Source organism: Chamaea fasciata, unplaced genomic scaffold, assembly GCF_029207755.1.
Source record: "Chamaea fasciata isolate MVZ Bird 193981 ecotype frontalis unplaced genomic scaffold, bChaFas1.0.hap1 SCAF_24, whole genome shotgun sequence".
Classification (NCBI taxonomy): domain Eukaryota; kingdom Metazoa; phylum Chordata; class Aves; order Passeriformes; family Sylviidae; genus Chamaea; species Chamaea fasciata.
In genome coordinates this window covers 5,167,392-5,182,503 of record NW_027094109.1, presented here as the reverse complement: position 1 = coordinate 5,182,503, position 15,112 = coordinate 5,167,392, and the positions used below count along the sequence as shown (strand labels likewise).

Here is a 15,112-nt window from a genome sequence, read left to right as displayed (position 1 = left end):
AGGCTGAGGGGAGGAGTCGGACTGGGTTTTGCCCCCCTTGGGGTGAGCCGTGGGGAGAAGAGCCCCCTGAACCTTCAGCAAAGGTGAGCGTGGGGCAGCCGGCGTGGCGAGGCCACCCCTCGGGGATCCATGGGGACACCGGGACAGCGCTCCGGGACGCCTGACCCGCCCAGGGTACGGCACCTGCGTGGCCGTGACTCAGCCAGCACCTGCCGAGGATAATGGCGAGGGATGTAATTAGGGTGGCATCTTCCTCCCTCCCGCCTGGCTCCAGCCCTTAAACAGGGAGGGACGCGTCGGGGCGTCACTGGGAGGTGGCGCAGGGTCACCAATGGTGTTAGGGGGTGGTGGCAGCATCCTGCTGGTGGCTCCTGGTGCCAGGGTGGCAATCCTGACCCTGGGCAGGGCCGTGTAGGGCTGCTGCAGAGGACACGGGAGCCCCTGGCAGCCCCCCAGGCAGCGTGTGGGCACAGGGGCTCCAGCAGGACCCTTGTGTGCCAGGCACAGCGGCTTTGGGACGTGGCACACCCAGCCCTGCTCCCATCCCTGGCAATTCCCTCCCCGCAGGATGGATGGGCCAGGACTAGAACTCGTCCCCTGCTTTGCCACCCTGCCACCACCGCGGGCAGTAGGTGGCCTCTGGGATGGTTTAGGGACAGAGATGGGGACAACGGGTCAGGGTGCATGGGGCCATGCTCCGGGGGGGGAGGAGTGGGTTACCCTGCCCAGGAAAGTCGAGTCTTGCCCCTCTGCCTGCTTCTCCCCCAGGCTGTACCCCTCAGCAGGGTCCTGGGGCCCCTGTCCCCACACAGCCCCTGTCCCCACCGCCGCACACACGGGCGCCCATGGCTCCAACACACAACCTAGGTAGGGTTTTATTGTGCAGACAGAGGAACACTCCTGGATGATAAGGTTTGGTTTTTTTTTTCCCTGTTGTCATTGTTGTTGCTTTTCATAGGGTTCTTTTTTTTCCCCGTGGGGTTTTTTTTTTTGGTTTTTTTTTTCCCCCCCCTTTTCCCATTAACAGAATTTCTTTGACGACAAGCTGTGGAAACAACTACAAATGTTCACCAAAAAATGAGACTCGAGCCGCGTCCGCGCTCTGCCGCTGGGCTCTGCGCCTGCCCCGGCGCTCACCAGCACGCCCAGGGAGCTGGGCACAGCCAGGCCTCAGCTGGGCACGGCCTCAGCAGCACTAGACAGCAAGCAAGCAGGCAGGGATGGGCAGGGGACGGGCACGGGGGCGTAGGAAGCGGCTCTGGAGAAGGGCAAGGAGTGGGGAGCAGCTGCTGTGTATTGCTCTCAGCCGTGGGTGGCACAGCCCGGGCTGCACGGGTTAGCACAGCTGGGTTCACCCCATGCACCTGGATGCTCCTGCCTTGCCTCTTCTTCTCCCTGTGCCCTCCCCCGGGGTGAGGCTCCTCGGGGTCCCCCGGGCTGGCAGATCTGAGCTGTGCTGGCCATCCCTGTCCCTGCTCTCGCCAACCCCTGGCACCATCCTGGCCTTACCCGGGTGCTGGGCTGCCCTTAGATCCTTTGCTGCTCTTAAAGGGAGACAGGGAAATGCTGAGCGGGAGGAGGGAGGGGGCACACGGGCTCCTTCCTCCCAGGAGCACGGCGGGATTTGAGGAAGACTGCTCTGCCTCTCCATGAGGAAGGACTGGGGTCCCCAGCTGTTCCTTTAGGGAAAACAAGGTGCCGGTGCAGAGGAGTCCCAGCAGAGACCCTGGGGTCACACTCCCAGAGGGGAACCCCCTCCCCACCAGCCAGCCTGGGTGCAGCTCTGAGGGCCCTGGGGAGGGCAGTGGGGCTGTGGCTAGCTCAGAGAGGCTCTGCTTGCCTCCACTGGTGCTGGCAGCAATTCTCTCGTCACAGCTAAGGGCTGGTCCCCGGGGAGAGCGAGTGCTGTCTCTGGCTCGGGCAGCCCCAAGGTACCAGATGGTGTCTGGAGGAGGCCTCACTTCCAGCTCAGCTGTAACAAACAGATTAGGAAAAACTTGTTGCCGAGGCGTGTTTGCACTGAGCCCGTTCCCAGGGCCCCAGAGGAGCCCTAAGGAGGCAGGGGGGGGGTCATGGTGTCTCCCAGACCTGCTCCCCTCTCTCCTCCCAGCCTGCCAGGCCCAGCAGCATCCCACAGCTCCCCTGTGCACTGAGACAGGAGTCATTCTGTGCCCTCTCCCAGCCGTGGCAGCTCGGGGTGAGAGGAGCAGGATGAGGAATCACCTGGGTGGCAGGCAGGGCGGGTGGGGACACCAAGAGCCCTGTCACCTCCAGGGGCCACGGGCACAGCACCCACCACGGGCACCCTCCACTCGCATCACCCCTCTCTCTTACCTGCCAATCCAGCTGTCTTTCCCCAGTTGAGAACGGGCAAACCCCAGGAGTTAAAGGGATGGGACAAGCGAGGCTGAGGCCTCCAGTGCTCCCAGCACAAGCAAACCAGCCAGCCTACGGAGCGGGGAGGCGCCATGGGAAGAAGCAGCGCTGCCTAGCAGAGCCCCCATGCTTCGGAGCGGGGCTGTGTGTGCGTGGGATGGTGGGCGTCGGCACGGGGCGGTGCTTAGCGTTAGATATACGGCTAAATAGAGATAACACAGAGAGAGGTTTCACGGCTTCCAGACGCTTCAGCTTCTCTTTCCAGGGGCTGCGAGGAAGGCGGGGTGGCCGGGGTGCTCGGTGTGTGCGTGCGTGTGCGTGCGAGCGCTGTGTGTGTGTGTGTGTGTGTTTGTGCGCGTGTTTGGCCTGTCACAGGGACACGAAGTCCACGGCTTGCAGGAGAGGCAGGGAAAGGAGCAGCAGCAGGAGCCACGAGGTGTTCTGGATCAAGAGGCTGAAGCCGGCGCATTTCTCCAGTTTGTCTGTGAGGAGGAGGAATGGGGAGGGAGAGAAGAGAGGCAATGAAATCCCTCGGGAACGAGGCTCAGGCTGGGTGTTCTCATGGCACTGGAACACAGCTTCTTGCCTTAGCTCTGTCATGCCCCATCCTGGCCTGTTTCCCTCCCAATATGTAGTAGGCAAAGATTTTTTGGGGCCCTGAGAAGCGTAACCCTGCCTGAGGTGACAAGTGGATGGGCACCAGGTCTCTGCACCTGGAGGACTGCTCCTGCGGGATGTCGCTGTGGAGGATCCCCACTGTCCTCTCTATGGAAGGATATCTAGGCAATGTGCCTGAGGTGGGACCCGAGAGAGGCAGGAAAAGCAGTGTGAGATGGGGTGGAATGAGCCCATCTATGGGATGAAGCCCACCTGAAGGGCAGGTAAGGGTCAGGACACATTTATGGAGCCCAGGGAGGATCTTGGGACACCACAGGGAGTTGTGGTGTTCTCTGCCAGCCCTGCCAAGCCCAGGAGCAGGTGGGAAGGGCCGAGGCCAGGTGCCGCTGCCTGCCTCACCTTTGATAACAGTGATGTTCTTTATCTGGTTGCCGGTGTAGTCGTTGGTGGCCTTCAGCTCGCACATGTAGATGCCCTCATCGCTGGTGGTGAAGCTCTGCAGGTGGAGGCACACCAGGTTCTTGTGCATGGTGACGTTGGCTCGGCTCCGGTAGATGTTCTCGGAGACGCTGATGGTGCTGTGGATGACGTGCTTCCTGTTGTCCTTGGTGATGCTGAACTCGTAGGTCAGGGGGTTGTCGGTTTTGTTCTCATAGCGACAGTCCACGCGCAGGTTCTGGCCCAGCAGGCAGGCACTCAGGTCCTTGATCATCTGGCAGTGGGCAGCCTGGAGGACTGGCAGAGGCAGGAGGGGGTTGGAGAGGGAGCACGGAGCTCTGGGGATGCCCATGCAGCCTCCAGGCTGCTCTGGGCCGGGCAGGGAGCAGGGAGGGCTGTACCTGTCAGGATGACAGCGATGCCCACGGTGGGGTTCATCTCGCTGCTGAGGTGCCCGGTGGGGCTGTCTCTGACAGGGGAACCTGGGCACGGGGAGAGAGAGGCAGTTAGCCAGGCCACTGCCCCGAGGATGTGGGCACTCGCTGGTGCAGGCTGCCTTTCCTGCACAAACGATGCTCTAGAGCCTGCGCCTCCTCTCCAGTGTCTGATTGACTGCACACAGCCTGGCTGGCACTGCACCCAGCTGGGGAATCAGGCACTGTGTGTCTGCCCAGTGTCCCCTTTGCACATCCCCATCTGCACTTTGTTTTCCCTGTCCAGCTCCCCCCAGCAGACGTTAAATGAGCGTGGCCAGACCTGCAGCAAGGCCTGCACGTCCTGCTCCTCCCCCTTTCGCCCCACGGCCAGCCAAGGTTGGACAGGTGGAACCAGGCTGCACCCCAGTGCCTGCACACCTTGACCAGAGGTCAGTGGCTCAGGGCGGGGGGGCTCCCAGGTGAGGGACCCTCTCTCGGGGCCGGTGGGCGCCCGCCCTGCCAGTCCTCCCGCAGCTCCAGCGGGTGAGCTCAGCAAGGATGAGTCATTGCGATGCAGTGAGGGAAAGGGGCCAAGAGCAGCGAGGCAGAGGGACACAGCAGCTGGACAGGGAGCCAAGCCCACTGAAGGATGGCACGAAGCCTCCAGGAGCTGAGCTCGGCCTGCCTGGCCACGGGGAGGAAAGGGTTTGGGTGGCAGCATCCACTTTCTGGGTCCCTGCGCGGTGCCTGTCTCTCTCCAGGCTGTGCATGTGGGTACAGGGGCCCGTGATGTGCCATCCAAACAGCAGGGCTGCTGATTCCAGCTGGCCCAACGCAGCCACAAGGAATCAATTAAAGGTTTGCAGCCCGGCCAAGCAACCTCGTGGGGAATCCAGCCGCAGACATGCGGAATGGAGGGACGGGGTGGGGGAGCAGTGAGGCTGAAGGACACACCGAGCAGCCTGCAGTCAGCCCTCCAGGCTGCCCATGTAGGGCCAAGTCCAAGACGGGGAGCTGATAAACCAGCCCTTCTTGACTCCAGGCTGGCAGAGGGGACAACAGACCCTCAGTTTGCTCCCTCTGAGCCTGGCAAAGCATCCAGGGAAGAGCTAGGACTTGCCTGTACCACAGCCAGCTGCATTTTTCTGTTTCGTAATTTTTGGGTTTTGCATATAAGGTTCTAAGAGGAAATACCAAACCCATTTGCTCACCCTGAAGCCCTGAAAAATCTCTTTATCCAGAACCCTAAACCTTGGCCAGGAAGAAAAATTCCCTTCTGTTTCATCTTGACAACCAAGAGGTTGCCAATGGGGTAAACGCTTGAACCTCTGGATTCCTAGAAACTGTCCCCCCCACCCCTTTCCCTTGTCATTTCCCAGCACCAACCTGCTCCTTTTTGAATGTCCTGGGGCACTATCTAGGTCATAGCCTGGCTTTCCTGCAGAAAACCAGTGCAAAGAAGCTCCCAGAGAGGGGATCTATGTGCCCAAACACTCAGATTTTCTGGGCTCTGTGTTGGTAACCCTTGGACCCCTGTTCTCCTGACAGCAGTGCTGGGAGCAGAGGGAGCCAGGTAACTCTCCCTCCATGATCCCAGGGGTTTGCCGTAGGGGACAGGGCTCAGGAGGACGGTGGCATTCGAGGGGCTCCAGCTCCTACTGGGCAAAGTTCCTGGCGCAGTCCCCACCTGCTCGGGGTCACACCACGGCGGTACCTATCCCACCCCCCGTGCCCACCAGCGACAAACGGGCTGCGGGGATGGGGACGGGGGCGTGCAGAGCCAGGCTGGCGGGCTGGGGGAAAGGCAAAGCCGCCGGAGCCTGGGGGGTGGCTGCCGGCAAAGGGGGTGCACAGGGGACGCGGTGCGCAGGGAAGAGCGATCGGGCGACCCTCGAGAGGGGCAGGAGGGCCCGGGGTGGGCGAGCTCCCCCCCTGCAGCAGCGCGGAGCGGGAGCGCGGCTGCGGTGCGGGCGTGCGCGCGGGCGCGCCCACCGGGAATGCCGCAGTCCCGAGCCGAGGGTGCGGGGCAGGGGCACCGGGGTCGCACGCTGAGCCCGTCCCCTCCTCCAGCGCGCTCCGGCCGGCCGAGCATCCCCCGGGCGAGGGGCGAGATGCTCCCGGTGCCACCGCCGCGCCCGAGGGCTGCGGACCCCTCCCCGCGCCCGCAGCCCCGCGCGGTGCCCCCAGCCCGGCGGCCGCTCCCGGGCCGGCAGCGTGCGGGACGCCGCGGGGCGGTCGGTGCCTACCTGCGGGCGCTGTCCGGTGCTGCCCGCCGCCTGCGGGGCTGCCGGCGCTGTCCGGCGGGCTGTGGGCGCGGCGCTCCCGCAGTCTGGGCAGGGCCGGGCGGGCGGACCCAGCGAATGGGGACCGGGAGGCGTCACTGAGGCTCGGCCCCCGGCCCTGCGGCGGGGGGCGGTGCGGGGGGGCCCTGCCTCTGCGGGACTCGGCCGCCCCCGCCCCGGACAAGGGGCGCGCACCGATGCGGAAGGTGCGGTTCGCCCCCGTTATGTTCCCCGGGAAGGGCGACACATCGCCATTGCCATGGGAACATCATTTTGCGGAAGAGCTGCCAGCCCTCGTCCTCCCCGGCAGCGTGGGAGGTGTTTTGCTGGGAAAGGAGGGTGGTCGGGAAGGGGAAGAGGAGCTTGGCGTGGGCTTTGCTGAGGAGGAAGCAGGTATCGTCCTCTGCCACCAAATGAGTTCAGCTCGGGTGCTCCAGGTGGCCACTCTGCACCAAGTCACCAAAGGCCTGTGTGACACAGCTCTCCTCCATGTGGGAAATCACTGTGGGAATGGCAGGACGCTCAGCTGAATCAAAGAATCACAGTCATTTAATTGGGAAATCATTTAAAGGGAAAGACCTTTAAGACCATCAAATCCAACTGCTAACCCAGCACTGCCAAATCCACCACTAGGCCATGGCCCCGAGTGTCACATCTGCAGGCTCTGTCTGTGGTGTCACTGGACACAGACCTTCACTTTTAGGCCCAGGTCTGGTGACAGTGGGGACACACCAAGGTTTTGCTCCCCACGTGCTTCTATCAGCACGTTTGGGAAGGGGATAAGCAGAGCTGCTGCTGCACAGGCCAAATGGCTTCAGCTCCAGACAGCAGCCTGGGACAAGACCTCTTCCCTGCTCCTTGGCAAGGCCACGACAGGAGAGGAGGGCAGCATCAGGGAGCTGTTTTCCCCAGGAGTTTGGGTCCAGAGGTATCCCAGAAAGGCACGGAGACACACAGGGGGGCCAGTCCAGCCCTCACCTCCTCCCACACCCCTGGCTGGGCTCTGCTAAAAGGGCTGACACTGGGAAAGTTGATACAAGTCATGTTCTCCTCCAGCAGAACCTGATCCCAGGTGACACTCGAGTGCTGAGGTTTTGCAAGCTGGCTGTGCTGGGGGTTTTGCTAATTCTACAGAAGCTTGGCTCTGGCTGCTCGCTCACTGCATGGCCTGCAGGTGTACTGGCCCAAACAGGGACAGCCACCCAAGCTGGCCAGGGGGCCTGTGGTGCCCTGGGAGTGTTCAGCAGGGTCCCAGGGTGCTGCCATGAGGAGGGCAAAGGCCAGACCCTCGTGGCAGCACAATGACACACCACACTGCTGGCTCAGGATGCCTATGGATAGGAGAAGAAGCATAGCAAAACAACAGGGAAAGATACTGAGTGGGAGCAGATGGATGCAAGGCAAAGAGACAGACACGAGGCACGCTGCAATGTTGTCGGGGGAAAATTGCAAGCACAGAGGTGTACGTCCAAACACAGCTGTGATGTGGGGCAGCACACATAACCACATACACAGGTCCTTTTCGCATTTAGGCTCACATCTCCACAAGCTGTGTCTCCTCCACATCCCCACCCTCAGCCCCAGCTATCACACAGGGAATTCAAGCTCCAACGACTGGCTTTTAGAGGCACACAGTCCCACTGTGAGAGATTTGGGCTTCCTTTCAGTCTCTGGCTGTGGTGCTGTGGAGGCAGGTGTGAGTGTGCAGTTTCTGGGCAGTGCTGGCAGCCACTGTCCTGCCTAGGTATTTGCAGGAGGCTCCTTGCAGAGCTTTCCCCTCTGGGAAGTCCTTTTGCTGCAGATTGCAGCCTGGCTGCTATCCATAAACCAGAGAGAAGCACCCAAGTCACACCTAATGCAGAGGCCTCCAGATAGCAGCCAGAGGAAAGGGGTGGGGAGGAGAAAACCTGATAGTGACAGAGCAGTGGAGAGGGGGGCAGGCAGTGTTTGCAGTGGCAGGTGTCAGTCAGGGAGACAGACAGCAAGAGGGACAAGCAGGCAGCCAAACAGGCACAGTGCAGCACAGCAGCGCAGGCACCAGCAGCAGCGAGTGGATGCGGCAGGACAGACAGACCAGCAGGCACAGGCAGGGCACAGACAGCTCCCCTGGGAGCTCAGAGCAGCCAAACTGCCCCTGGATCCTCTCTGGAGAGAAATCCAGGGCATGTGGGGGTCCCTGGGGGGAAATTCACTGCTCCCAATAGCTCAGTAGCTGCAGGAGGCAGGCTGGGAGCAGAGGCTCTGAGGGGCACCATGACTCGGGTGTCTGGTGATGCTGCAGCAATTAAATCCTGGCCTTGCCCAAGGACATCCTGCTGCACGATTCACCCTTCTAGGAGAAAGGTGGATACACATCTTTCCCAAGAGGAACATCTCTGCCCTGCCCTCAGCCTATCCCAAACACAGGAATTGGAGAGTCTCTCCCTTTCCCTCCTGCTCATGAATCACAGCACACCCTGGGTCCCGCTCAAAACAATGCCCACGCAGCAAGCATTTGCTGGGGAGAGGTGATATAAGGGCACGGACAGCAGGACCTGGGGGCAGCTGTGCTGTGGGGAGACCCCTGACACCCTCCCCAAGTCCATTAGAGCCAGGGAATTGCAACATCGAGGAGTAAGGGAGGGTATTTGGGAATCAGTGGTGGAGCTGCAGAGATCACAGCCCAAGGAGTGACTGATGCCCACCCACCTCACAGCACAGCCCCTGCCCCAGAGACTCGGGGGCTGCAAAGGGTTCACTCCTCACTGCACTAAGCCAAACCCAGGCCCTTCCCACCCCATCTTTGAGGGACAAGGAGGGGAGGCTACAGAAGAGCTGTGCCCTTGATGGGAGAGACAGAATGGCCCTCGGGAGCCCAGCGAGGCCCCACAGATGCTAAATGTAGCACGGCCCAGATATAAAACCCCTGGGCTTTGTGGCAGTGCTGCACAGAGCAGGGGTGGAGGAGACTCTGCTCCCCTGCCTCCTGCAGGCAGCACAGAGCCAGGGAAAACAGGGGCAGGGAGGACTCCTGCTGCAGCACCGGCCTGGGGTCACAGCAGCCTGGCAAAGGAGATGGCTGGCACAGAGCCCCAGCCTCGGTAGCCTGTACCTGCTTCGTGTCTGAGTCCTGCATAAAGAGAAGCCCCAGAGAGTGAAGATCTCCAACAGCGATCAGGGCTGGGGAGTGCCTGTGAGCAATCAGCTCCAGCCCTGCACCGACACATTTACCAGCAGGAACATCCCCTCCCATTCCTCCCTGTTTACTGCACACTGTCCTGGAGCTGCCTTGCAGCTCCCAGCTCTGTGCTCACAACCAGTCACAGGGGTGCCCCAAAGTGGGAATGTTATGTTATGTGGGGGGTTTCTCTGGGAGGCTGCCAGCACTGAGCATTCACTACAGTGGAGGATCCTCCCCAGTGAATCCCAGCTTCACCTGCACTGCCTTCCCAGCCTACTGGGATCCAGGAGACAGGAGCCCAGCAGTGGAGTTGTCCTGCCCAAGCAGAGCAGAGCCATTGTCCCTGCAGCCTGATCTCCAGCTGGAGGAGTGGGTGACTGTCTGCCTGCAGCCCAAGACCACTAAAATCTCTTTGCAAGAGGCGGGAATCCTTGTGGGAGCCAGCCAGGACACGACAAAGCCAGCTCAGCCTGGAAGAGGAGGTTGACTGAGGTAGAGAGCTCTCAGTTTGCTCCATCTGCTCTCCAGACTGAGTGGGAAGGGTGCTTGGCTGCCTGCTCCAGCCTCCTCCTCACTGCCTCCCGTTGCATCCTGTTAGCTCTTGGCAGGGTCTGTTTTTTTTGGAGAGCTGCTTTCTGCACTGTGCCCTGCAAACCTGATCTCTGCCGAGCTGCGAGGGAGACTCATCCCTGGGGGCAGGAGAGGCATCTCTGCCAGCTGAGCCCGGCAGGTTTGGCAGCTAACTCCTGGCTCAGTTTGCAGACCTGTTTCATACCTGCAGGGTCACTGTGTTCCAAGCTCTGCAAGGTGCCACATCCCACGGGCTCTTTGGAGGGCAGCAAACATGGACAGAGTTGGAATTGGGAAAAGCTGGCACTTCAGATGGTGAAACTCCCCTCCAGCACCTGCTGAACACCTGTGACACCTCCACCCTCACTCCCTTTAAAATGGGGAGTGCTGCGGGGGCCGACACAGGATGTGCAGCACTGGAAGCCCCAAGAAGGAACTGACTCTCAGATAAACGCCTTTGTTTTGGGGAAACTTACCCACGTTGGAAAGGAGAAGCTGCTGGGGGCCTCCCAGGAGGTGCTGGACAGAGCACAGCACCATTTCTGCTGCCCATGCACAGCCAAGCTTTCTCCTGTCTCAGGAGAGATGACTAATGCAAGTTACAGAAAGTGGAAATAACTTCCTTGATTATTCTCTTCCTATCTGCTGGGCCTTAAGGAATACAAAGTATTTATTAGCATTCCTTATTTATGAAGGAACCATTAGGCCAGGGTGGTTAACTCCTACCACACAGGTTCCCAGGGACTGCACCAGAGAGGAACCACAAGAAGCAGCTTCCCTATGCTCTGAGCCAGCTGGGAAGCCCCAAAGTCTGGAGGGGCAGCTTAAATACAGTCTACAACTTCCTCCTGAGGGGCACCACTGATCTCTGCTCTTTAGGACAGGAAGTGAAGGGCTGGGGCTGTGCCAGGGGAGATTTAGGTTGGATATTAGGAAAAGAAGGTGCTGGGGCACTGACCAGGCTCTCCAGGGAATGGTCACAGCCCCGAGGCTGCCAGAGCCCTAGGAGCGTTTGGACTACGCTCTCAGGGATGCCCAGGGTGGGACTGTTGGGGCTGTGCTGTGGGACTTAGTGACCTCTCCCAACTCAGGCTATTCCATGATTCCACAAAAAATAAAGGCAGTTTTGCCCCTTTCTAGCACTACACAGGGCTCAGTCCTACCCTGAGGCTGTCAGGAGCCCCGGCTGGGACCCGGGCAGTGCTGGCAGAGCCGTGGCTGTGGCTGCGCACACAGAGCTTCCCTTGAGCAGCCACCAGCTGCTCCTGCGCTGGGGTTTGTGTCATCAGCTCCAGCGCTCCCTCCTCTCCCATTGTTAGCAGGGACAATGGCACATGTGCAGGGCTCAGGGAGAACGGGCTTCCCCTGCTCGGAGGAGCCCTCCTGCCCCAGCCGCAGCGCAGTGCCGGGAAGGGGAGGAGGCCGCCCTGCCTGCCCACAGCCCGGGCTGTGGCTCCTCCGGGCACTCGGCCAGCCCGGCTGTTTCCCTTCTCAGCATCACAGCCCGAAGAGCAGCAGCCCTCCGGCCACATCAGCCTCTTCTGCTGTACATGGTCACTCAGGGATTGCTCCCAGTCCCTAAGGACAAATTGTTTGGAGCAGAGGGCCATTTTCAAGTGCTTCCCAGGCAGCTCAATACCCGTTTGTTGTCTACTCCAGCTTAGGCTGGAGGACCCAGGAGTGCCTTGGCTCTCAAAGCAGAGCTGGAAGCCCAAGTCCCCCATCCCTTCTACAGTTGCCTTCAGGGACAGCAAGTGGGTCACTTCACATCCCTGGGGAGCGGTTTTGCCACAGAAAACACACCCTTAAAAAATTCCTTTTTTTTAGTCCGGGCCAACCCTCTGCTTTGAAATATTAGTGTAGTAGAGATTGTGGATATAGACAGCACTGAGCTTTAGAAAGGAGAATCCTAAAGTCAGAAATGAAAGGGGAAAAGAATTCAGGACTGCAGCACTGAGAACTTACCCTGGCACACAAAGAACTGTGCTGGTAAGTGCTCATCCCTCTGAGCTATTACTTATGCATTATCATTAAATATTTACCTATTATCATTATAAATTACTTAGCTTTTGATTAGTTGTTATTATTGTCTACAGTACCTAAAGCCCAGCACAAATGGAGGCCCTGGCACTAGGAGAATTCTTTAAATTTGGCCAAGAAGCACAACAGACATGAGTAAAACCAGGTTTTGCTGAGGTTGCTCTCCTGTTGCTGAAGAATTCACAGCTGGCAACCCCAGGAATAAACAAGAAAAGGCAACACATATGCTTAATAAATCTCCCTTAAATGTTGAAGTCTTCACTGCAAAGAGCAAACACCTCCTGTCACATATTTAATGGAAGAAATGTCTCCCTATGGCTGAGGGAGCGCGAGCATGTTCCAAAGCAGAAGCTACACAGCATCTGGTGTAACATTTATGCCTAAGGGGTTTGAGATCCTGCCAGTCAGCACTTGATTACAACTCACTCTCATCCTATTCACAGATAATTCAGAGATACATGCATATAAGATGTAAGCTGTAACAGGGTAATGGCACTTACCTGGGCACCAAAACATGGTAACAAACCTGCACTGAGGAGCAAGAGGGATGCACAAAAACCTCATGACGTAACAATCTGCAGGCGCAGGGGAAAACGTCAAGGAAAGCAGAAGTGTAAAAGCATGAGAGAAAAAGGTGTACGAAAAACAGTAAACCACACACAGAAAAAGCATTTTATTGATGGAAAAGATGATGGAAGAACAGAAAAAGCAGAAATCATGGCTGCTGTTCCTGGAGAGGAAATAGAAAAAGAGGACTCTGAGAATGCTAAATAAAGAGATTTTTCTAACCAGTAAAACTACTCTAAAAAACAAAAAAAAAAGATTAGAGAAACAAGATGGCAAAAACACTAAAGGAGAGGGGCAGAAACAGAGAAAAACAATTCATCAGCACATGAAACCCCATAACCACGTTGGGAAGGCTGAGACAGAAAAGTTACAACGCAAGTTCCACACAGAAAATTCTCAGGCCCAGGCCCAACAATCCCCCCCAACTCTCCCAGCACAGGCTGCCTCACCTCAGCGGCGTCCGCTGCAGGCCCCTCCAGCGGTGGCAGCGAGGCCCTCTGGGCAAATGAAGCTGGGCATGGAAAGCAGCAGCCAGAGAGGCTGCACCCCTGCTTACAGGGGGCTCAAAGTGCTGCCTGCTCTGAGGGCAGGCCAGGCACGCTGGCAGGGCAGCAGCAGGACAGGCAGCCCCGCAGCACAGGCACACACCCAGGCCCTGGCTACAGGCGGGTCCCGGTGCCCACGCTGCCACTAAGCGGCTTCGCTCTGTCCTCAGGAGCAAGGGGCCAGGCCGGGCCCTGGCTCTGCCTGCGGCTGGCCGGGGCCCCCCAGGCTGAGTCACAGAGCTCCTGTCCCCCTCCTGGGAAGCCTCAGCTACTCTGCTCTAGTTCTAAGGGGGACACACACACTGCCTCACTCACACTGACATGGGCAGGGGGACACAGGAGGGCAGGGGGCCAGGAGAGGGAGGGAGCTCTGTGCCACAGCCTGGGGGGTCCCTGCCAGCCGCAGGGCAGGAGACAGGAGCTGCAGGCCTGCCCCGAGGGGGCTGCAGGGAAGCCACAAGGGCCTGAACCTGCTGAGGGGTGGCCAAGGGCCAAATGACTGTGACGTGCCCTGAGTACAGGGGGTCACGCTGGCCAGGGGCACCAAGCCGTTGGTCAGGGGAAAAGGCCCTGCCCTGCTTACAGGGGGGCCTGGGGGTGCTCCATTCCCCCATGACTGCAGAGACCGGGCTGCTCACCCTCCTTACAGGGTCGCCCCTCTCTGAAGCCTCAAAGCTGCTCAGAAAATGGGGAAAAGGCCCTGCCCTGCTTACGGGGGGCCTTAGGGGAGGCTCGGTTTACCTTCTTGAGTTCTGAGGCAGGGGCTCTCACCCTCCTTACAGGGTCGCCCCTCTCCCCGGACAGCCAAAGCAGCACAATGGCAAAAGGCCAAAGGCACCAAAGCAAAGACCCAGCCCTGCTTACAGGGAGGTCGCCCAGCACAAAAGGAGTCAAGGCACCGTGAAGGTGCCCACCAGACTCCGTGGGACGTGTGCCCTGGAAAGGCCAGGGATGCCATTTGCCCAGAGGGTCTCACGTGCCACCTCTTGACCTCGAAGCCGCTGATCCTCCTGTTGTGTCTTGCCTCGCCGCTCCACTCTTGACCTCGAAGCCGCTGATCCTCCTGTTGTGTCTTGCCTCGCCGCTCCACTCTTGACCTCGAAGCCGCTGATCCTCTTGTCCTGTTGCCTCGTCGTCCCTCACAATGGCTCTTCTTTCTTCCTCGATGGCTTCTGCCAAGGAAGAACAACAGTCAGGCCTGAGATGCTTCAGTACCAAGAAGTGAAAGGAAACGGCACCCAACAGCCCCAGAGGGAACTCTGCAAACCACCACCAGAGAAGTCTCCCACCAGCACAGGCTGCCTCACCTCAGCGGCGTCCGCTGCAGGCCCCTCCAGCGGTGGCAGCGAGGCCCTCTGGGCAAATGAAGCTGGGCATGGAAAGCAGCAGCCAGAGAGGCTGCACCCCTGCTTACAGGGGGCTGGAGCTGCTGTCTGGACTGAAAGGCCTGGGACTCTGGGCCACTAGCCCCAACTTACGGGGTGCCCCTGGCCCCCAAGGCCCACGCAGGCTCCTTGTCGCTCCTTCGGGGGCACCCTGAGCTGCTCGCCGCTAACGGAGGGGTCACCCCGCACAGGCCGCCAGCTGAGGGAGCACAAAGCTCCCAGACCCACAGCCTGCTGACAGGCCGGTCAGCACCCAGGCAGCCGCAAGACTTGGCCTTCCCCCCTGCAGGAACAGGAATGAGACTCAACAGCCACGCAGTTGAGCTCACGGCCTAATGCCAGGGACACGGGCCCAGCCCTGAAGACTGAAAGCTGCTGGCGATGGGGAAAAGGCCCTGCCCTGCTTACAGGGGGGCTTAGAGAACGCACCATTTACCTTCTTGAGTTCTGAGGCAGGGGCTCTCACCCTCCTTACAGGGTCGCCCCTCTCCCCGGACAGCCAAAGCAGCACAATGGCAAAAGGCCAAAGGCACCAAAGCAAAGACCCAGCCCTGCTTACAGGGAGGTCGCCCAGCACAAAAGGAGTCAAGGCACCGTGAAGGTGCCCACCAGACTCCGTGGGACGTGTGCCCTGGAAAGGCCAGGGATGCCATTTGCCCAGAGGGTCTCACGTGCCACCTCTTGACCTCGAAGCCGCTGATCCTCCTGTTGTGTC

The 15,112-nt window shown here is 59.6% G+C and overlaps 1 protein-coding gene across 1 annotated transcript; it reads right to left on the bottom strand.

The window, feature by feature from the left end:
* Positions 1 to 850: 850 nt before the first annotated feature.
* On the bottom strand, positions 851 to 6,185 carry THY1 (Thy-1 cell surface antigen). The gene is made up of 4 exons (XM_066203441.1): positions 6,095 to 6,185; positions 3,834 to 3,914; positions 3,394 to 3,729; positions 851 to 2,858 (listed from the first exon to the last, which is right to left on the bottom strand). The coding sequence occupies exons 2-4, from the start codon at positions 3,868 to 3,870 to the stop codon at positions 2,746 to 2,748; spliced, it is 486 nt and encodes a 161-aa protein (XP_066059538.1). The 5' UTR covers positions 3,871 to 3,914; positions 6,095 to 6,185; the 3' UTR covers positions 851 to 2,745.
* Positions 6,186 to 15,112: the final 8,927 nt, after the last annotated feature.

Bases quoted from the DNA above. Each gene is read 5' to 3' on its own strand.
- THY1 (XM_066203441.1), bottom strand. From the start codon at position 3,870: ATGAACCCCACCGTGGGCATCGCTGTCATCCTGACAG. The intron at 3,730-3,833 runs GTACAGCCCTCC...TGCCTCTGCCAG, and splicing joins CATCGCTGTCATCCTGACAG to TCCTCCAGGCTGCCCACTGC. The intron at 2,859-3,393 runs GTGAGGCAGGCA...TCCTCCTCACAG, and splicing joins GAACATCACTGTTATCAAAG to ACAAACTGGAGAAATGCGCC.